We start from the raw sequence: 23377 nt of genomic DNA, 5'->3' as shown, positions 1-23377 counted from the left end.
ACATAGATATGCTATAGATACAGATTTACAAATAAAGTGCAGAACCAGCTCTCCGGCATACCCAGAATGTTTGCTTTACAAATAACAGAAGAAACCAGCAGCCATTACAGTACTAATAGTTATTATAGAACTGAGCACGGAATAAGTTTCTAAACAATAAGCGCAGGGAGGGAACAATGGGCCGGGCGGAAGCGCCTGTCAATGGGTGAACGTTTACAGAGCACCTTTCCAGTGCAGTCTGCGTGATCCCATCTACATCACTGGCCCATTTCCAGGGAGGTGTGTCAGGCAGATATATACACTATGCCTGTGTCGTAACCCAATGGCACATAGGTGTGTCCCAGCTCCGTATAAATACCTCTCTCTCCCGCAGGTAGGACCACATGTGCTGGCAGGCTGCACTGGAACCATCACTCTTCCTAACTACCAGGTATGTGGCCTAATTACCCTCATGTCTCCGTATGTACTGCCCTACCTACATGCAACTTAAATCTCAACTACAAATAACTATAAATATATGTGAGAGCTTTAAGAACTACATTTGCCCTGATGCTTGCAACTTACTGGGCTTGAAATGGGTTGTTCACCTTTGAGTTAACTTTTAGTATGATGTAGAGAGTAATATCCTGAGACAATTTGCAATTGGTCTTCATTTAATATTATTCTTAGTTTTTTGGTTATCTAACTTTTTGTCCAGCAGCTTTCCAGTTTGAAGTTTCAGCAGCTTTCTGGTTGCTAGGGTCCAAATTACCTTAGTAACCAGGATGTGGTTTGAATAAGAGATTGGTTTATGAATAAGAGAGGGTCCGAATAGAAAAATAAGTAATAAAAAGTAGCAATAAAACTGTAGCCTCCCAGAGCAAAAGTAAATTGGCTGCCAGGGTCAGTGACCCCCACTTGAAAGAAGAGTCAGAAGAAGAAGGCAAATCATTTAAAATGATAAAAAAAATAATTAATGAAGACCAATCGAGTTGCTTAGAATTGGCCATTCTATAACATACTAAAAGTTAAGCTGAAGGTGAAACACCCTATTAAGATATAGGGATATGGTATTATCACAAGGCATTCTGTGAAAGATGGTACTCTGGCACTGACCATATGCATTTACACAGATATTGTGATTATCTTAAAATTTCAGGGCTTCCTAAGGGTGTTTTTCACCTTAAAATCAACTTTTAGTATGATGTAGATATTAATATTCTCAGTCACTTTGCAACTGGTCTTCATTTTTTATTTTGTGTGTTTTTTTACTTGGCTCACCAGCCCTTAAGTTTGGAATTTCAGAAGTTATCTGGTTGCTAGGGCCCAACTTACCCTAGCAACCAGGCAGTGTTTTCAATAAGAGACTGGAATACGAGTGCATGAATAGAAAGATAAGTAATAAAAAAAAGTAGCAATAATAATAAAATTGTAGCCTTACAGAGCAATAGTTTTTTGTCTGCCGGGGTCAGTGACCCCCATCTGAAAGCTGGAAAGAGGCAGAAGAAGAAGGCAAATTATTTAAAAACTATAAGAAATAAAAAAAAAAAAGGAAGACCATTCTATACCATATAAAAGTTACTTAAAGGGGAACTACCCCTATAACAGAAACAGCAAGGAGCAAGTTATAAGTGTTATTCATTCAGCATGTTATCCGCAGGACAGGGCAGGTATTGTCACTAGGAGTGGGCATTATTGTTAATTACCTGCACTTATTCATGACTAACTCAGCACCATGTTATTGTATTGTAGGCGGGCACGGCTACACCATGAAGCTGGTACACATTGCATTCCTGGGTCTCATTACTCTGCTGATGTCCAACGTTCTGCTGGTGGAAGGTAACAATCAGCGAGAAGGGAAGAAGGAGAGGGGAAAAGCTAAAGGGGAGAAAAAGGCAGAGGCAGACAGCCCTCAGGGAAAGGGGGGCAGAACCAGAGGAGGCAAAGGGTCTCTGCAAGGGAAGTTTGTAAGCAAAGAAAATGCCACCTGTACCTGGGCAGTGACAGAGGCACAGAGTGTCACCTTAAGAATTGACTGCAGAAAGGAAGAGTCAAGTTTCTCCTGTAGCTTTGGGGGAAACCCATCCTCTTGCCCCAAATACGCCGGGAATGAGAAGTCATACTGGAAACAAATTGCTCGTGCTTTAAAGAAGCAGAAAAAGATCTGCCAAGATCCAAAGGCTGTTCTGAAATCTAAGGAGTGCAAGAGAGGCCCCCAGGAGGCCCACCTGCGCTACCTCGGCTCCCAGGTACCCCAACAGGTGGGCAGCAGCCACACACACGTGGAGCCAGATGTCCAAGTCCCCACAACGGCACCAGGAAAGGACTGCGAGGAGGAGGCTGATCCTGCAGAAAAGCAGAGAATTGCGGCAGAGTACTGCGGCAATTCCTGGGGCTCATTCTGCAACTTCTTCTTGTCCATGCTACAGAGCAAAAGCTGCTGATCCAGTTCCTCTGTACGGCTCCAGATAAGGCAGCATCACATGAGGCATCCAGCACTGCCACACCCCTGGCTATTCTACTACAATGAATGATGTGCTATGTGTGCCAGATGCATCAATGGATCTGATTCCTTTCTATGTGTAAATGGTTTCAAGGACAACTGAACACCCAAAGAGGTGGCCACAACCTAACTGCACTGAGCTACTCTACTATTTCAACATTAAGTAACCCTGATTGTTTAAGTTTTAGCCCTCCATATTCCCTGCTACTTACATTTTCTCATTTGGTCCCCTACTGATGGCAGAATGTGAATCATTTTCTGATTTAGGTCTTAAATTACAGCCAATCACATCTCTGCTTCTGTTTTCTGTCAGTAGACTAACAATCTAAAAGCTGATTGGTTGAGAGTAACACAGGCGCATTTCTGCAATTTATCACCTATGTGAGTAAATAAGCCCAACTGTGTGTCCCACCTTTGGCACATATCTGTCAGTAAGTATCATTGTGCCTAAGGTTCTTGGCTAGCCCAAAGGGCAAGTGGGAAAGGGCACAAAGGTCTAGAACATTACTTGCACTGGGCAGCTGTAGGTAGTAATGTGGCAAAGCAGTGGCCAAATGTTATTTGGGGGCTTTAGTTCCCATTTAATCTATGGGTATCAGGGGAAACTTCTTACCCTTTTTTTCTCTTGGAATGTTAAGGGCACCTGTCTGGCATTAGTGGAAGTGAGAGATTTGGGGGAATATCCAATGTATACAATTATTTTTATTCTGTCCGTATGTCTATGCTTATTTAAATGTTAGTATAAAACTTTTTGTACTTTTTTTTACTATAACTACAAATGCGGAATCCTATTTATTAAGTGCTATAACTGATAAAAGCCTCTGCTGTACTTTATTTATAATATAACAGTACCAATATATTCTGCTATATAAAAAATGTATTCAATACCCCAAAGAGCTTACAGCTGTACATATAATAGATGAATTACCTCTAGTTACAAAGGGGAGTACCCCCTGGATCTAAGGAGGTATAAAGCATTATATACTGTTATATATTATTATACTGTATGCTGTCCTTCTGCACTCAGGGCAAGCAGTTCTGAGTAATGCTCTGAGTATATTAAGAAGAGAAACTAAGAAGAAAATCCCTAAAGGAGAACAATGAAATGTTTCCCATAATGTGGATAATTTAGCATTTTATTTAATGGAGATTTGTACAGCTGTACAGTAAGTACATGTCTGTTGTGAAGGATATTCTATAACTCTATGTAACTCTATATGATAGGTCAGTTGGCAGGTATAACTCTATATGATAGGTCAGTTGGCAATGGTGATGCTGAGAGTTCCAGTTCTGCAGTGGCTGGGGGGCCAGCAGTTACCTATTCCCTATAAGGATGACTCCTGAATAAACTTGCTATACTGGTACATATCTTGCTTGGGATGGGCCAATAAACAGTATATAAACCATGCGCTGTATATAAATACGTACTCTCGGCTCAGGTGGGCCTTGTTAGAAACTATGATTTTTTTCAGTACTTTGTATTCTTTTGTACTCAATAAAATGAAAAAAAAAGAAAAGTTACTTTGTGTTTAATTTTCCACATTATAAAAAAGTAAAAATGTTCACTTCTTGTATCATAAACCTGTGTGGATCTATGTACCCCAAGTAGCGATGGGTGAACCTGTATTATGAAGTGACCACACCCCTTTTTCACACAACCACACCCTTTTTGACACATTTACCAATGTAAAATGTGGAATTTCGCTGGGAATCCATGCCTGGCAAAAAAATTGGCTCATCACTAATTCCAAGCAGCAAAGGGATTCCTTTCCACCCATCAGCACTGACTGGCAAAGGGTAGGAATCCTTGTCCTGGCCGGCATATCATGGCATAACAACAGCACCCACTATATGTAGAAGGAAAGGCCTGTCCCTGATATAAACAATGAGATTTGGTATATAAGGAGTAATTCAAATTCAACTTTTAGTATGGTATAAAATGGCCAATTCTTAGCAACTTTTCAACTGATCTTCCTTTTGTTTTAAGTTTTAGAGTTTTTTAATTATCTGCCTTCTTTTTCTGACTCTTTCCAGCTTTCAAATGGGGGTCACAGACTGTTAATTTTTATGAAATATTATAATGCTTTTCTGGCCCTCTCCTATTCATATTCCAGGCTCTCATTCAACCCACTGCCTGGTTGCTAGGGTATTTGTACCCTAACAACCAGATAGATGCTGAAATTCTAAAGTGAAGAACTGCAGAACCAAAAAACGACCAACCGTGAATATTTTCAGTTCAAAAAATAAATTTCCCAACATTAATGTTTCCAGAATCATTAATGCTGCCTCTGTCTTTATTTCAATTTTACATTGAAAATCAGCCAGAATTTAAAAGAGGTGGTTCTGAATCAGTACAATTCCAGTTAAAGGGGTGGTTAATTCTGCTCTTTAATGCAGTTAAAAATTCCTTCTACATTAAACAATATGGGGACAATGATGATGATAAATTGTTCTGATATTCCTGCTATCATTGGTCTGCAACAAATCTCAGGCAGTGAAACAGACTCACAGATTTTAGGGGTCATCCTTAAAGCCCCTGGGTGCAAGTGCAAGAGCGCTAAGGGCCACAAGGGCCCACCCCTTGGTGTTCATTCCAAGAGCAGGGGTGTTTTATTGACACAAGGGAAATAAAAAGGCGGATAAAGGGTAAATGTAGTTTGTGGATGTGCTTGTGTGTTGGATGGATACAATATAAGTAATAGTAAAATAAGTGAATTGAATAAAACTCTTTACACTGTATATAAAGCCATTAATACATGCATTGTAGCTTTCCAGAAACTCAGTGTAATGCTAGTGCCACACCGGCAGGCCAAGAATCTGCCCCTACGCTGGAAATATCTGATAGTTGCGTCGGCACCCTGAGACATTGCATGGGCCTGACTGCAGCCACACTAAGCGAAATTTGATGCGAAACTGCTGAGAATCCACCCAATGTGGCATTAGCCTTAGCATTGCTGTTTCACTGCCTCGAGGGTATTTACAGAAGAAAAGTGTAAATGTCAAAGCGCCACCGTCACTGGGTTCCATTCCATAGGCAAACAAGGGTTCAACAGGAGCTTCTGTAGACAAAATATTCTCTCGCTGTACCTGAAGGCAGACAAAACAGGTAAGTCTGGGCTGCACTTCACTCGTACAATGAGGGAGCTGTGAGGAGAGGATTAACCTGTCCAACTATGAACCCCCCATAGCTCTGATTTTTAGCTTGAATTGAAGCAAAATAGCATTTGCTCATGTGAGGCAGGCGCTGGGCAGAGACTTTGCGTGCTTCCTTGCATACAAATAAAAAAGGCCCAATCCAGTACTGCATTACTGGGTTAAAGGAGAACTAAACCCTAAAAATGAATAAGGCTAGAAATGCCATATTTTATATAATAAACTGACTGCACTAGCCAAAGGTTTCAGCATCTCTATAGTAGTAATGATATTGGTCTTTCCAGTTGTCACAGGAGCTTTTTATTTGAAACTGTCCAGGACTCTGCACATGCTCAGTGGGCTCTGGGCAGCTGTTGAGAAGCTGAGCTTAGGGGTCGTAGCAAATTATCAACCAAAAAATGAGGCTGGCCTGTCATGTAAACTAAAATTTTGATGCTAATTGCACTGGTTTCAGAGCTGTCATTTAATGTGAATCTGAATGAATTACTAATCTGCCTTATACTGTTACATTTATATTCTATATATACAGTATATTGTGACATTTATATTCTATATATACAGTATAGTGTGACATTTATATTCTATATATACAGTATAGTGTGACATTTATATTCTATATATACAGTATAGTGTGCCATTTATATTCTATATATACAGTATAGTGTGACATTTATATTCTATATATACAGTATAGCGTGACATTTATATTCTATATATACAGTATAGCGTGACATTTATATTCTATATATACAGTATAGTGTGACATTTATATTCTATATATACAGTATAGTGAGACATTTATATTCTATATATACAGTATAGTGAGACATTTATATTCTATATATACAGTATAGTGTGCCATTTATATTCTGTATATACAGTATAGTGTGCCATTTATATTCTATATATACAGTATAGTGAGACATTTATATTCTATATATACAGTATAGTGAGACATTTATATTCTATATATACAGTATAGCGAGACATTTATATTCTATATATACAGTATAGCGTGACATTTATATTCTATATATACAGTATAGTGTGACATTTATATTCTATATATACAGTATAGTGTGACATTTATATTCTATATATACAGTATAGTGTGACATTTATATTCTATATATACAGTATAGTGAGACATTTATATTCTATATATACAGTATAGTGAGACATTTATATTCTATATATACAGTATATTGTGAGTGGACCCCTAAGCTCAGGTAAGTGACAGCAGCACAAAGTATGGGCAGGGAATCAGCAGAAAAGAAGATGGGGGGCTACTGGGGCATCTTTGGGGGCACAGACCTTCCCTGCTAAAGAGCTGTGGGTGCCTTGGGCTGGTACAGAAGTACAAAACATCATGTGCAACATTTCTAGCCTATTTCTTTAGTTAGGCTTTAGTTCTACTTTGAGATTAAGGGGTACTATGATAAACCATAGTGAAAGAGAAATATTGGCAGCGCATGCCTTGCCTTCAGAAATATTTTTTCTGTGTTTTATGTACAAATTGTAGCCAAGTATTGCCTCTAGCTGCCATTCAGCCTTTAGAACAAGGAACTACTCAGTGGTGTTTGTTAATAAGCTGGAGCTTAAAAGCTCCCTACATTAGTGCACCATGGCCTAACCATTGCACTATAGACTTAGAATGCTAATAGGCAGTGTGGTACAATGAGGGGCCTTGGCACGTGAGCTTACCTAAGTGTAGTACTAACACCTAATTTTTTTGTAAAAAAAAAAAAACGGCTGATTAAACTGTGTTTGTTAAGATGCAGGGGCTGATTTTCTAATATAGGTGCTAATATAGTCCCTTTACCATAGACTTATCACGATTACAACGATTAGCAAAAAGCCCTATTTTTGAACTCACGTTGAACAAGGGGATATAGGGCCACTTAAGATCCCAGCCTGCCCACTTCCAATCATGATATGCCCAGTTCCACTCACAGCCCCCTGGCCTCTGATCCAACCCAATCCCACCCACATTTCCCTCATGCATCAGGCCACACCCTGATCTGCCCATTTTAAGTGTGGTGTTAAAGTAAGTAAATGACCCCTATTTTATTTTCGTATTGTCTTTTCCATTGGTTTTTGTTATTATGGATTTGCTGTTTCCTCGAATCCAGGCAAGTATACCAGTAGCAATGGTGCAGAGATGTACTGGAAATAATATTTCCTCCCTGTACAGAAAATATGCACCAATAACAAAAGGCTTCTCAGTGAATCAGGGGCTGGGGCTTTGCCTCTATTGTTGCACCCGTATGGGTGAATAGAGAGGAGTGAAGCAGCGGGTGCTGGTCACAAGCTCAAACGCATTTCCAGTCTCAGTGACTCACAGAGTAAACATGAAACTTGTCACCAACACACAAAACTGGGATGAAACATTAGAGTGACTCTATGGCTGCTGCCTGACCAGGGAAATAGCCCTTGGTACCAATGTTACTAACAGGGAGAAAACATAAGGCGGGTGCATTTTTTCCAGAAAAAGTGGGGTTCCTCATGGCTCTGTATTGCACCACTAACCTTCTCATTATACACTGCGTCTCTCGGCCAACCCATCAGCTCTTTGGCTTTCATTACCAGCTTTATGCTGATATCACTGATATCTAATTCTTTTCTCCTGACTTTCCTCCTCTGTCATATCTCAAGTGTCCAACTGCCTCTCTACTATATCCCCTTGGATGGCCTCTGGTTTTATAAAAACTCAACTCTATTCCCACACACACATTCCCAAGCCTTGCCATGTCCATCACGGTAAGCAACACATCCATAAAAAAAATGGCTACCTATCCATGCAACTCCTACCTACAAAGCTATCTTTAACAATGCCCCACGTTAAAGGAACAGTAACACCAAAAAATGAAAATGTATCAAAGTACTTGAACTATAATATACTGCTGCCCTGCACTGGTACACCTGGGGTGTTGGCTACAGAAACTCTATTATAGTTTATATAAATACTCTGCTGTGTAGCCATGGGGGCACCCATTCAAAGGAGAAATGGCACAGGTTACATAGCAGATAACAGATAAAACCCCATTATATTGTACAGAGTTTATCAGTTATCTGCTATGTAACTTGTACCTTTTCTTCATTTTTATCAGCATGAATGGCTGCCCCCATGGCTACACAGCAGCTTATTTATATAAACTATAGTAGTATTTCTGAAGCATATATACTATTTTACCAGTGCAGGACAACACTACATTCCATTTTCCTTTAAATCAATAAACTTAGGGCTCATTTACCTCCACAATCCCACAATTTCTTCCAGTCAGTTGCGCCTAAAACCAGGTACTTGCATCAAAATGTGCTCCTTGCACTTCCATATAGTTGCACTCTGCACCACTCAGTCCTTCCCCATACGGATATATACTCCTATACCTTGTGTTTCCCCACCCCTACAGATTGTAAGCCCTTATGTCCACGACCTTCATTACCTACTGTATCATTTTGCCTCTATATCGGTTATGTACCGTTATGTACAGCAATGCAGAACACGTTGGAGCTTAACAAATAATTAATATACACACAGATGAATCTATTGTTATCCGTAATGATTTCTTTGACCTTTTATTAAGAAGGTCAAATAGGATTTCACTTCAATCTGCACAAGTTGCAGAAAGACCAAAGTGGCAAATGACTGCAATGGTAAAGACACCTCCTTCGGCTTTTTTAAACCCAACAGGCTCGGTCTAATAGACTCCTGCCTGCGCTTAAACTACAATCTATCGAGCTTTCATGTTTGTGCCAGCTAAGCCACGGCTCTGCTTCCCAGGGTGGAAATTTCTCATCTGAGTACATAGCCTGGCAGCCATTTGTCCATCCATTATCTAGTTGTGCTTGTTTCCTCAAATACTCACTGTCAGTGCTGACAGCATGCCAGACTGAGCCAATATATGGAAAAATATTCAAGCCTTTATATAAGATATGCTTGGGGAGAGAAGGAGCCCCTGCATAAAGAACTGACTTGATGCATGTGAGAAATGCTTGGGGCTGATTCCCAGCTTATGGGAAATAAACAGATGTTTAATTAGAATTGCTGAACAATATCTGTCATGTAAACCACTTGTGACGTCAATAAATGGAAATATAAAGGACATATAAACACTCAGCATTATCTTTCCTATATGTATCACCTGGTACAGCCACTGTATCTGCTCCTCTTACTACTGCACTTTCATTGCTTTATATAGTTTTTCCAACAGTCAGGACAGAGTTCTAAAGAAAGAAAGCAGATCATTAAGTCAATTAGTCCAAAATGTTTTTGACTGCACACATCAATTTCAAAAGGGTGTTAGATGTGAGGGCAGCTTTGCAGCATCATTGAGCTCTAACACCAGCTGAACTAGGCAAACTGCATGCAGACCTAATTCAAGCCTGCAACAGAATACATGAATAAAATGTTCGTTCTTCAGTAAAGTTGAATGGTTCAAGGCATTGCTATGCGGTATCAGTGCTGCAAAGTCTTAAAGACAAGTGGGGGGCAATTAAAACTGGTATATAAATAGAGCCGCCTTCCTTTCCAGCGTTGGATGTTTTACCAGTGCAAATAATTTAGTGTGAGAAACTCTCTGCTGCACCGGCACAGGAATACTGCACAGATAAATGAACAAATAAGCCCATTGGTTTCCGGCAGATCCCCACACACATTGTTAATTACGGCTACTGGCACCTTTAATATGAGTGTTTATAACAAGGTTTAGGAATGTGCTGAGAGTCTGACTACAATTAGGCGATTAACTGATCCCCCTGCTTTCCCCCTAGGAGAGCGGTCAGACCCTGCTCCATCTGGTTTTCCTTTGTGGGGGTCTTCTTGGTTCCCCAGAGTGCAAAAAGGGAAGAGTGGAGCCGAGCGAATCCTTATTCCCTTCATCTAAACCAGTGCTACCCACACGGTGGGCTTGTTCCCCCATGGGAACTGATGGGGGGTGGTTAGTGTTATTTAGGAATTAGCGTGGAATTAGGAAAAAGTGTATTTGTTCTCCTAGATACTTATACTGTAGATGAAGACGGACTGAGACATTAACTGTTGCACTGTTCTGCTCAAAGACTTTGGTTAATAAACAGAGAAGTACTATAGAAATATTTACCCTGTGTTTTCTCTTCATTAAAAAGAGGAGCTAAGAAGAGATGGAGCATTTGCCACTATGGCAGTAGAAGGGAAAGGAGCGGGGCCCATTGTTTTGGTTTGGTGCAATTCTGGGCAGCTGGAAAACCCAGGACACATGCTGTAATTATTTGAGGGGTTCATGTGAGGTTGTGCCCCCTGGTGCCAACCTCCAATCAGAAGCATGCGCACTACAAAATGGCGCCAGATCAGCCTCTAAAGTGCATTCTTCTTTTCAGCAATTGACAAGTTTATATGGAATACTGTACTTACCGCAAAAGACTCACAACTATAATTGCAGCCAAAGGAGGCTCTGCCAAGTTTTTTATTACCTACTTTGACTAACATTTGTGGGACAATAAAATATAACTTACACCTTACATAGTATAAATGAAATAGGAATCCTGAATTCAATCCAATTCAATTTCAGGTTGTAACCCTTGAACAAGCACAGTATCCAAGGCTATTGTGATACTAAAATCTACAGTTAGTATTAATGTGTGTATATATACAAGTTTATGTATGTGAGTGTATAGATAGGCCAGTATGGGTCTGTATGTGAGTGTATAGATAGGTCAGTGTGGGTCTGTATGTGAGTGGATAGATAGGTCAGTATGGGTCTGTATGTGAGTGGATAGATAGGTCAGTATGGGTCTGTATGTGAGTGGATAGATAGGTCAGTGTGGGTCTGTATGTGAGTGGATAGATAGGTCAGTATGGGTCTGTATGTGAGTGGATAGATAGGTCAGTGTGGGTATGTATGTGAGTGGATAGTTAGGTCAGTATGGTTCTGTATGTGAGTGTATAGATAGGCCAGTATGGGTCTGTATGTGAGTGTATAGATAGGTCAGTGTGGGTCTGTATGTGAGTGGATAGATAGGTCAGTATGGGTCTGTATGTGAGTGTATAGATAGGTCAGTATGGGTCTGTATGTGAGTGGATAGATAGGTCAGTATGTGAGTGGATAGATAGGTCAGTGTGGGTCTGTATGTGAGTGGATAGTTAGGTCAGTGTGGGTCTGTATGTGAGTGGATAGATAGGTCAGTATGGGTCTGTATGTGAGTGGATAGATAGGTCAGTGTGGGTCTGTATGTGAGTGGATAGATAGGTCAGTGTGGGTCTGTATGTGAGTGTATAGATAGGTCAGTATGGGTCTGTATGTGAGTGTATAGATAGGTCAGTATGGGTTTGTATGTGAGTGTATAGATAGGTCAGTATGGGTCTGTATGTGAGTGGATAGATAGGTCAGTATGGGTCTGTATGTGAGTGGATAGATAGGTCAGTATGGGTCTGTATGTGAGTGGATAGATAAGTCAGTGTGGGTCTGTATGTGAGTGTATAGATAGGTCAGTATGGGTCTGTATGTGAGTGTATAGATAGGTCAGTATGGGTTTGTATGTGAGTGTATAGATAGGTCAGTATGGGTCTGTATGTGAGTGTATAGATAGGTCAGTATGGGTCTGTATGTGAGTGGATAGATAGGTCAGTATGGGTCTGTATGTGAGTGTATAGATAGGTCAGTATGGGCCTGTATGTGAGTGTATAGATAGGTCAGTATGGGCCTGTATGTGAGTGTATAGATAGGTCAGTATGGGTCTGTATGTGAGTGTATAGATAGGTCAGTATGGGTCTGTATGTGAGTGTATAGATAGGTCAGTATGGGTCTGTATGTGAGTGGATAGATAGGTCAGTATGGGTCTGTATGTGAGTGTATAGATAGGTCAGTATGGGTTTGTATGTGAGTGGATAGATAGGTCAGTATGGGTCTGTATGTGAGTGGATAGATAGGTCAGTATGGGTCTGTATGTGAGTGGATAGATAGGTCAGTATGGGTTTGTATGTGAGTGGATAGATAGGTCAGTATGGGTCTGTATGTGAGTGGATAGATAGGTCAGTATGGGTTTGTATGTGAGTGTATAGATAGGTCAGTATAGGTCTGTATGTGAGTGGATAGATAGGTCAGTATGGGTCTGTATGTGAGTGGATAGATAGGTCAGTATGGGTTTGTATGTGAGTGTATAGATAGGTCAGTATAGGTTTGTGTGTGCTGGGTTTACTTGCAAGGGTTGAACTTTATGGACTCTGGTCTTTTTTCAACCCTATGTAACTATGTAACCCAATAAAATGTGGAACAATCCAAGGGGGTGAATAGCACTGTATGTGAGAGAATTCAGATCCATTTTTAGGGACCATGTGAACTATTTGACAGGGACTGATATTTCTCTGCAGAGGAAGGGGGGTGCCCAACCTGTACTGATAGGTTTAAATGGTGATGTTTCTCCTATGTCATACTTTACATAGTTACATAGTTACATAGGGTTGAAAAAAGACCAGTGTCCATCAAGTTCAACCCATCCAAGTAAACCCAGCACACCTAAACCACACCTACCAATCTATACACTCACATACATAAACTATAAATACAACCACTAATACTAACTGTAGATATTAGTATCACAATAGCCTAGGATATTCTGATTGTTCAAGAACTCATCTAGGCCCCTCTTAAAGGCATTAACAGAATCTGCCATTACCACATCTCTAGGAAGGGCATTCCCCAACCTCACTGCCCTCACCGTGAAAAACCACCTACACTGCTTCAAATGGAAGCTCCGTTCCTCTAATCTAAAGGGGTGACCTCTGATGCGCTGATTGTTTTTATGGGAAAAAAGAACATCCCCCATCTGCCTATAATCCCCTCTAATGTACTTGTACAGAGTAATCATGTCCCCTCGCAAGCGCCTCTTTTCCAGGGAAAACAACCCCAACCTCGACAGTCTCACCTCATAGTTTAAATCTTCCATCCCCTTAACCAGTTTAGTTGCACGTCTCTGCACTCTCTCCAGCTCATTAATATCCTTCTTAAGGACTGGAGCCCAAAATTGCCCCCCATACTCAAGGTGAGGCCTTACCAGGGACCTATAAAGGGGCAAAATTATGTTCTCATCCCTTGAATCAATGCCCTTTTTTATACAAGACAGAACTTTATTTGCTTTAGTAGCCACAGAATGAAACTGCCTGGAATTAGACAACTTGTTATCAACAAAAACCCCTAGATCCTTCTCCATTAAGGATACCCCCAACACACTACCATTCAGTAGATAGTTTGCGTTTATATTATTTCTACCAAAGTGCATAACTTTGCACTTATCAACATTGAACCTCATTTTCCAGTTTGCTGCCCAGTTTTCTAATTTTGTCAAATCGCTCTGCAAAGCGGCAGCATCCTGCATGGAACTTATAGTTTTGCACAATTTTTTGTCATCAGCAAAAATAGAAACAGTACTGTCTATGCCCACCTCCAGGTCATTAATAAACAAGTTAAAAAGCAAAGGACCAAGGACTGACCCCTGCGGTACCCACTAACCACACTGGTCCAATTAGAAAATGTTCCATTTACCACCACTCTTTGTAATCTACCCTTCAGCCAGTTCTCTATCCAATTACAAATATTATGTTCTAGGCCAATATTCCTTAATTTGATCATTAACCTTCTGTGAGGTACTGTATCAAACGCTTTAGCAAAGTCCAAGTAGATGACATCAACTGCCATTCCAGCATCAAGGTTCCTGCTCACCTCCTCATAAAAGGCGACTAAATTAGTCTGGCAAGATCTGTTACGCATAAAACCATGCTGGCACAAACTTATAGTATTGTGAACTGTGTATTTACTGAAACTGTGTATTTACTGAAAAGCTTTCATACCTTTGCTAAAGATGAATGAAATTAATGATCCATGTGCTGCTTGGAATTGGTTGAGAACAGTCATTTTTAGCACTGGTAACATAATTATCTCTCAGTCTGTTGTTCTCACCTATGTACTCAGATGGCAAGAGGACACCTATGAAACAGCAGATCACATGTTAAGAAATCATTTAAAGCCAATAAAAAATAGTTTGCCTCCAGAATGCAGCTGTGCGCTGTGTGGCAATGCCCTTTGTAACATGGGTGCTGGGATGCACTTGGGACACTGTGCTGGGCAATGGCTGTGTGATGCACTTTGGGTCATGCAGTGGTATGTTAGGAACATTGTAGGTAATTAGAACTATATTAGAGTCATATGAAAAAGTTTGGGAACCCCTCTCAGCCTGCATAATAATTTACTCCACTTTCAACAAAAAAGATAACAGTGGTATGTCTTTCATTTCCCAGGAACATCTGAATACTGGGCTGTTTTTAGTGAAGAAGTATCTAGTTGTCTGCTGTGCTAATCTGAATGCATGTAACTGCTCAATACTGATTACTGGCAACACCAAATTGGTTGGATTAGCTTGTAAAGCCTTGAACTTCTTAGGCAGTTGTGTCCACTCATGAGAAAAGGTAATTAAGGTGACCAATTGCAAGTTGTGCTTCTGTTTGACTCTCCTCTGAAGAGTGACAGCATGGGATCGTCAAAGCAACTTTCAAAACATCTGAAAACAAAGATTGTTCAGTATCATGGTTTAGGGGAAGGCTACACAAAGCTATCTCAGAGGTTTAAACTGTAGGGGATGTAATCAGGAAATGGAAGGCCACAGGCAGAGTTGCTGTAAAACCCAGGTCTGGCAGGCCAAGAAAAATACAGGAGCGACATATGCAGAGGATTGTGAGAATGGTTGCAGACAACCCAAAGATCACCTCCAAAGACCTGCAAGAACATCTTGCTGCAGATGGTGTATCTGTACATCGTTCTACAACTCAGCGCAATTTGCACAAAGAACATCTGTATGGCAGGGTGATGAGAAAGAAGCACTCACACCACAAACAGAGTCGCTTGTTGTATACAAAAACTCATTTAGACAAGCCACAGTCATTTGGGAACAAAGTGCTTTGGACTGATGAGACAAAAATGGAGTTATTCCGTCATAACAAAAAGCGCTTTGCATGGCGGAAGAAGAACACTGCATTCCAAGTAAAACACCTGCTACCTACTGGCAAATTTGGTGGAGGTTCCATCATGCTGTGGGGCTGTGTGGCTAGTTCAGGGACTGAGGCCCTTGTTAAAGTCGAGGGTCGGATAAATTCAACCCAAAATCAACCAAATCTTAGGGATAATGTTCAAGAATCAGTCAGAGTTGAAGTTACGCAGGGGTTAGATATCCCAACAAGACAATGACCCTAAACACAGTTGGAAATATACAAAGGCTTTTATGCAGAGGGAGAAGTACAATATTCTGGAATGGCCATCACAGTCCCCTGACTTGAATATCATCAAAAATCTATGGGATGATTTGAAGCAGGCTGTCCATACTCGGTAGCCATCAAATTTAACTGAACTGGAGAGATTTTGTATGTACCAATGGTCAAAAATACTGCCATCCAGAATCCAGACACTCATCAAAGGCTATAGGAGGTGTCTAGAGGCTGTTACATTTGCAAAAGGAGGCTCAACTAATATTGATGTAATGTCTCTGTTGGGGTGCCCAAATGTATGCACCTGTCTAATTTTGCATATTTTCTGTTAATCAGGGCCGGATTTAATTTGGCGGCGCCCCGAGGCCACCCCTGCGAGTGCGCATGCGCAATCGCGCGGCGCCCTCCCCCCCTGAGTGCGCATACTCTCCCCACTGCTCCCATACGGAGCAGTGGGGAGAGGTCCCGACTGCTCCGTATAGGAGACAAATTTAAAAATTCTGTTGCGGCGGGGCGGCATGCTGCCCCTAAACTTGTGCCGCCCTAGGCCCGGGCCTTTGTGGCCTTTCCACAAATCCGGGCCTGCTGTTAATCCAATAAACTTTATGTCACTGCTGAAATACTACTCTTTCCATAAAGCATGTTATATATTAAAAGGAAGTTGCTATGGTAAACAAAACTCCAAAGAATTAAAAAGGGTTCACAAACTTTTCATATGACTCAATATTAATTGGAAGAGCCATAAGGTATGTAATGCAGGTCGGAGACAGTTGGGAATACTGTTTTATGTTATCCTTTGCAGGACTTTCATTTTGATATGCATTTAAGGGATACACAGGGCAATGCAGCTGAATATATGTGATGTATTTGGAACCCTACACCATTATGTGAAATATATGTGTAGAGGAGAAGGGATGTGTCTTTCCCTTGCTGTTGCTAGGTAGTAGCCCTAAGCAGAGAGTTAGGTGAGTGCCAGGTGTGGGTGGGAGTAGGGGTTACCCATCTAGGTTGCAGGTATGCCCTGTTAGTGATGGAACTTCCCTACTGAAACAGTAATCTCAGGTGCTTTCCATTAGCAGTAGGAGGTAGGCAGGGTAGCCAAGTCAGGCCTGTTTGGACTCCACTCATGGAGACGGGTGGATAGGACCAGAAGCCTGAGGCAAGGGAGATATCAATGAAGAGAATACCCCGGGTTAGAGATGTGAATGTTGGTGAGGAGAGACTCTAAGAATAGTGATCGGAGCGACGGCCAGACAAGGGCAGAAAAGAAAATACACATGAACTTTGGACCTGATAAAGTTTCCCCATTGCAATACAAAGGGGCACATTTACTAACCCACGAACGGGTCGAAATGAGTCCGATTGCGTTTTTTTTGTAATGATCGGTATTTTGCGATTTTTTCGGCGTCTTTACGAATTTTTCGTTACCAATACGATTTTTGCGTAAAAACGCGAGTTTTTCGTAGCCATTACGAAAGTTGCGTAAAATCTGGCGATTTTTCGTAGCGTTAAAACTTGCGCAAAAAGCGAAACTTCGCACCTTTTAAGTTTTAACGCTACGAAAAAAGCGCAACTTTTCGCGTAAGTTTTAACGCTACGGAAAAATCGGGCGATTTTACGCAACTTTCGTAATGGCTACAAAAAACTCGCATTTTTACGCAAAAATCGTATTGGTAACGAAAAATTCGTAAAGACGCCGAGAAAAAAGCAAAAAATACGAAAAAGTCGCAAAATGTTCGTTTTCAAGTCGGAACTTTTCCAATTCGGGTCGGATTCGTGGGTTAGTAAATCAGCCCCAAAGTCTTCCGACTCTGAGCTTATATACACTTCCCACTGCTACCCTAGCCACGGTCTTCATTTCCTAACCAGTACTGCTGGCATGTCCAGGAGGTGATACAGTGCAGTCTATTTGCTACAGCAGGGACCCCCAACCAGTGGCTCAGGGGCAACATGTTGCTCCCCAACCCCTTGGGTGTTGCTCTCAGTGACCCCAAACCAGGGAGTTATTTTTGAATTCCTGACTTGGGGGCAAGTTTTGGTTGAATAAAAACAAGATTTACTACCAAATAAAGCCCCTGTAAGATGATAGTGTGCATAGAGGCACCTAATAGCCAATCACAGCCCTTATTTGGCTCCTCCATGAACTTTTATGGTGCTTGTGTTGCTCGAAGTCTTTTTACATTTGACTGTGGCTCCCGAGTGAGAAAGATTGGGGACCCCTGTGTTGCACTTTATCATGGCCCAGATGGGAAACCATTCACACATATTTATATACATTCAATATACCTCCAACTACACAACCTGCCTAGCTTCAACATTTTCACACACAAATCTGCTTTCCCAATCCCCCATGTTCCCCATTTCACACATCTACATATTCCTACACCCAGATAACCCAGACCTTTCTCCTGCCTATCCCCCCATGTTCCGTCCCTATAAAGCTGAGATGGTACAGGCCAGGCAGGCAGCACCACCTAGAGACAGGGGGGGAGGAAAGTAGTTTCCCCGGCGCCCCAGGCGCACCCATTTGGCACAGAGGAGAGGGCGCACCCCGGCCTGTACGCCATTCCCCCACACGTCACCCAGCGGCTCCAGCCCTGCCCGCCATGTCACTCAAAAATCGCTCCACGCTGAGTCCCCGCCCCACTCCCACGGAGTCCCGCCGTGCCCGGCCATACAGCTGAGCGCCTCATCTCTCCCCAGCCGGGCCAGCCAATGGGAGTGCGGGACGTGCGCTCGGATGTTTCCCGCTCACACCCCCCTGCCGTGTGTGGGGCTGGGACAGACCCAGGTAAAAGCCCTTTCCCACCATTTCCTGTAGTGAATGGGCCCGGGGCTGCCAATGTACCTGCCAGGTGGGAGCCCCGCCCAGTCGGATTGGCTGTGCCAGTTGGCTGATAAGGGAGATCATGCGATGTGTGTTACACTATTATACTTACTGTTCCCCCCAAAATAAAACTCCTCAGTTGTGGCACCCCCAGATCCCGGCACTTGTAGGGTGCTTTCCCCTGAACAGTCACTGGTACATGAACCCGATCTAAAGATCCATTGAGTGCGGTTACATGTACCCCTGAGGCCTGGCCTTGCCTGTGTGTGTGTCAGGCACCATTTTGAGGGCCCCTGTCATTTTGGTATTTAATGGCACAGTGACCCTCAGCACCAAATGGCACAGTGACCCTCAGCACCAAATGCCACAGTGACCCTCAGCGCCAAATGGCACAGTGACCCTCAGTGACAAATGCCACAGTGACCCTCAGCGCCAAATGGCACAGTGACCCTCAGCGCCAAATGGCACAGTGACCCTCAGCGCCAAATGGCACAGTGACCCTCAGCGCCAAATGGCACAGTGACCCTCAGCGCCAAATGGCACAGTGACCCTCAGCGCCAAATGGCACAGTGACCCTCAGCGCCAAATGGCACAGTGACCCTCAGCGCCAAATGGCACAGTGACCCTCAGCGCCAAATGGCACAGTGACCCTCAGCGCCAAATGGTACAGTGACCCTCAGCGCCAAATGGCACAGTGACCCACAACACCAAATGGTACAGTGACCCACAACACCAAATGGTACAGTGACCCTCAGCACCAAATGGCACAGTGACCCTCAGCACCAAATGCCACAGTGACCCTCAGCACCAAATGCCACAGTGACCCTCAGTGACAAATGCCACAGTGACCCTCAGCGCCAAATGGCACAGTGACCCTCAGCACCAAATGCCACAGTGACCCTCAGCGCCAAATGGCACAGTGACCCTCAGCGCCAAATGCCACAGTGACCCTCAGTGACAAATGCCACAGTGACCCTCAGCGCCAAATGGCACAGTGACCCTCAGCGCCAAATGGCACAGTGACCCTCAGCGCCAAATGGCACAGTGACCCTCAGCGCCAAATGGCACAGTGACCCTCATCAGCACCAAATGGCACAGTGACCCTTAGCGCCAAATGGCACAGTGACCCTCAGCACCAAATGGTACAGTGACCCTCAGCACCAAATGGTACAGTGACCCTCAGCGCCAAATGGTACAGTGACCCTCAGCACCAAATGGCACAGTGACCCACAACACCAAATGGTACAGTGACCCTCATCAGCACCAAATGGCACAGTGACCCTCAGCGCCAAATGGCACAGTGACCCTCAGCACCAAATGGTACAGTGACCCTCAGCACCAAATGGTACAGTGACCCTCAGCGCCAAATGGCACAGTGACCCTCAGCACCAAATGGTACAGTGACCCTCAGCGCCAAATGGCACAGTGACCCACAACACCAAATGGTACAGTGACCCTCATCAGCACCAAATGGCACAGTGACCCTCATCAGCACCAAATGCCACAGTGACCCTCAGCGCCAAATGGCACAGTGACCCTCAGCACCAAATGCCACAGTGACCCTCAGTGACAAATGCCACAGTGACCCTCAGCGCCAAATGGCACAGTGACCCTCAGCGCCAAATGGCACAGTGACCCTCAGCGCCAAATGGCACAGTGACCCTCAGTGACAAATGCCACAGTGACCCTCAGCACCAAATGCCACAGTGACCCTCAGTGACAAATGCCACAGTGACCCTCAGCGCCAAATGGCACAGTGACCCTCAGCGCCAAATGGCACAGTGACCCTCAGCGCCAAATGGCACAGTGACCCTCAGCGCCAAATGGCACAGTGACCCTCAGCGCCAAATGGTACAGTGACCCTCAGCGCCAAATGGCACAGTGACCCACAACACCAAATGGTACAGTGACACTCATCAGCACCAAATGGCACAGTGACCCTCAGCACCAAATGCCACAGTGACCCTCAGCGCCAAATGGCACAGTGACCCTCAGCACCAAATGGTACAGTGACCCTCAGCACCAAATGGTACAGTGACCCTCCGCACCAAATGGCACAGATTTTAATAGTAGCAAACCATGTAACGTTTCGGGGGCACGCCCCTTCGTCAGACAGTGACCCTCGCCCCCAGGCCGCCCCCATTCAGCGCCCCCCCCCCCATCTTTCCCCCCGCATGTGCATGCGCTTACATACAGTAAGTTTCCTTAAAAACACTCATTTATCGACACTGAGCAAATATGCCCATGGGCAGTAACCCATAGCAACAAATCAGTGGCTTTTTTAGCCAGCTGTAGAGCAATGAATAGAACAATTTGGTTGCAATAGGTTACTGCCCATGGGCCCAGTGTTGATAGATGACCCCCAGTGACTCAACATTAAATGGAACAGTGACTCCCAGCATTAAATAGCAGTGAAAAAATATTAGTGGCCAAAACATGTGGAGCAAAATGGCCAGTGAGTTTTGTAGAGACAAGGTCAGAGAGGCCCAAGCCTATAATATAATAGCAGCCTGCTGGGTACCGCCACACTATTATATACTAAATACTCAGAGCCATAAACACACTTTTTCCTGCAACGCTGAATGGACCTTTGCTGTTTATAGGGGATTTATTCAGCCAAAGCCGCCGCATCTATGGTGTAGGCTGGAGATTAAAGGATGGACATGCCTATAGGTTTTATCCATCACCCCCTCCATGTCCCCTGCCAAGCCTCACCTTATAGTCTACATTCCATGCCAGTGAACATCAATCACGGAACTGCCATAGCCCTGAGTTACACAGAGCAGGACCCAGCCTGATTTATCAGCTTTAGCTGTGCAGGTCACTGACTGCAGGCTGGGGCAGGTCTGGGGCAGTAATGGACACTCAGCGGCTCCAGCACACACAAAGCAGAGACACAGGGCAATTACCCTAACGGCAGTCAAAGGTTAAACTTTCATTGCAGATGGTTTCATAAGTTGGGTAAAGGCCTTTGGCTCTGTGCTACAGTATCCTGGCTGGGTGCCTTCTACTATCAGTTATAGCAATTTATATACATGAGATTGCCCAACTAAGTCATGGCTGGCATGCAGGCTCTCACTTAGGGCCCACAGACTTTTAAAGGGATACTATCCCAGTGAAGGGGTGTATTTTGGAAGCGCTCAGTGTATGCATTTTACCCCTAGTTGTTATGTGTTGGCCACTGGGGGGCACTGTATGTCAATCACAGTAAGCATTATGGGAGCTCTCAGAGACAGCAATAAATACAAATGTGCAGGTAACCTGCTTGCCAGCTATGAGGATGGACTTGAGGATGGATAACAATCAGAGATATTCCTTATCTGTATATTAGCTTTTCTTTACACATAGGAGTTGCCTTACTTGACCACTGTAGTCACTAAATTCCCACCATGTTACTTCCCGTGTATTAAAATGTGACATTAATTGAAGCCATACGCCAGCTTGTGTGTATATAATAAATGTGGGATAACTTGTCTTTCACTTTACATAAATGGGAATGGGTTTAGGCATTGTATGACTACATATTTCCAGAATTATCCAGAAACCTGTTTAACATCTCGTTCCAAAACCCAGGGGATTTATGGGAAGCCGGCTCCCTTTTTGGTAAAGCTTTCTGCTAGATGTGGAATATAGCTGGGGGGATTTGCTTGGGGACATCCAGAAGTGCTTGAGTGAGATTGGGCACTGGGCCCGGTGTTCTGGTTTGTTCAGAGAAGCTAACGCAGGAATGGGCTTTGCCTACTGTGGGTTGTGGGTAAATAAAGTGCCCCCTATAAATGGCAGAGTGTATGGAGGGGGCCAGATGGTGAGAGCAGGGCTTTGGGAGGTGCCAGCGTATGAATAATATGAGCAGAAGTAGCGTGTTAGAACCTCCGTGTGGGGTTTACATTGCTTTGGTATGGGGGCTTGGTAATTTTATTATAACTTTGTAACTAAAAGCCCCTGTTTATAACAATATGGACACTTGCACAGATACTTATTAACTTATTAAGGGGACCAGGGAATGTTCATTGATCAATCCCCATTATGTTTGTACATTCAGGCAGGTTGTATACACCGGACATCTGCCAAACCCAGAATCATCTGATGGTGACGTGAGATAGAAGTCTTCCCTCTGCTCCAGAGTCCAGTAGGGTGACCTTTACTCCCCTCCAGCTGACACTTGGCACATAAGGATTGCGCTTCATTACTCAGGTAAAAAAACTCACGCACATGACGAGGGATTATGGTGCTGATTGTACTGTTCAGAACCCATCAGTAAGTATGAGGGCATGCAGTTTTAGGGAGGAACTATAAAATTCAAATAAATTAAATTAAAATTTCTATACTTTTTCATAATTTATTAATTTTTATATATATAATATACGGGGGGGATAAAAGCTGCCAACTCAGCCCCTCCATATTGAGGTCTCTGTGTGGTGCACTTAGGAGTGATTGCCCGACCAGTATCTGGCCACCCATTCACGGCCCTGTCCGCCCACACATAGGTGGCCAAATTGGGCAAAAGATCTGGACATTTGGCAAACTTACCAAGCGAACAGATCTTTAAGCAAGTTGATCTGTCTCTCTACATGCAACTTTGTGCCTGAGCCATTTTTTTTTTTTATAAAAGACAGTGTAAAGGGAGGACACCAGCTGACTATCCATCCAAATCTGAATCTCACACACAAAGCTGCATGCACACAGA

General features: G+C 43.2%; 1 protein-coding gene and 2 long non-coding RNA genes across 5 annotated transcripts in view; 2 read left to right on the top strand and 1 right to left on the bottom strand.

The window, feature by feature from the left end:
* The first annotated feature begins 322 nt into the window (after window positions 1-322).
* On the top strand, window positions 323-3999 carry fgfbp1 (fibroblast growth factor binding protein 1). Of its 2 annotated transcripts, NM_001112903.1 has the most exon segments (3): window positions 409-430; window positions 1732-3690; window positions 3723-3994. In NM_001112903.1, a coding segment is annotated over 1 exon segment (675 nt). In that variant the 5' UTR covers window positions 409-430; window positions 1732-1748; the 3' UTR covers window positions 2424-3690; window positions 3723-3994.
* Window positions 4000-5199: 1200 nt separating this feature from the next.
* Window positions 5200-14780, bottom strand: LOC116408442. The gene is made up of 3 exons (XR_004220933.1): window positions 14457-14780; window positions 9781-9862; window positions 5200-5569 (listed from the first exon to the last, which is right to left on the bottom strand). It is a non-coding gene; the product is annotated as an uncharacterized LOC116408442 (long non-coding RNA).
* LOC116408441 overlaps window positions 5507-23377 on the top strand; it is a 26664-nt gene continuing 8793 nt past the window's right edge. The window contains exons 1-2 of one of the 2 annotated variants that reach the window (XR_004220931.1): window positions 5507-5588; window positions 22733-22884. This is a non-coding gene — a long non-coding RNA (uncharacterized LOC116408441). Of the gene's footprint in view, window positions 5589-18333; window positions 18655-22732; window positions 22885-23377 lie in introns of those variants that run through there. The other variant, XR_004220932.1, reaches the window with a different exon arrangement.

The sequence above is a fragment of the Xenopus tropicalis genome, chromosome 1 (assembly GCF_000004195.4).
Source record: "Xenopus tropicalis strain Nigerian chromosome 1, UCB_Xtro_10.0, whole genome shotgun sequence".
NCBI lineage: Eukaryota > Metazoa > Chordata > Amphibia > Anura > Pipidae > Xenopus > Xenopus tropicalis.
Note: the sequence above shows the minus strand (reverse complement) of the source record. Positions and strands in the feature narration are given on the sequence as shown.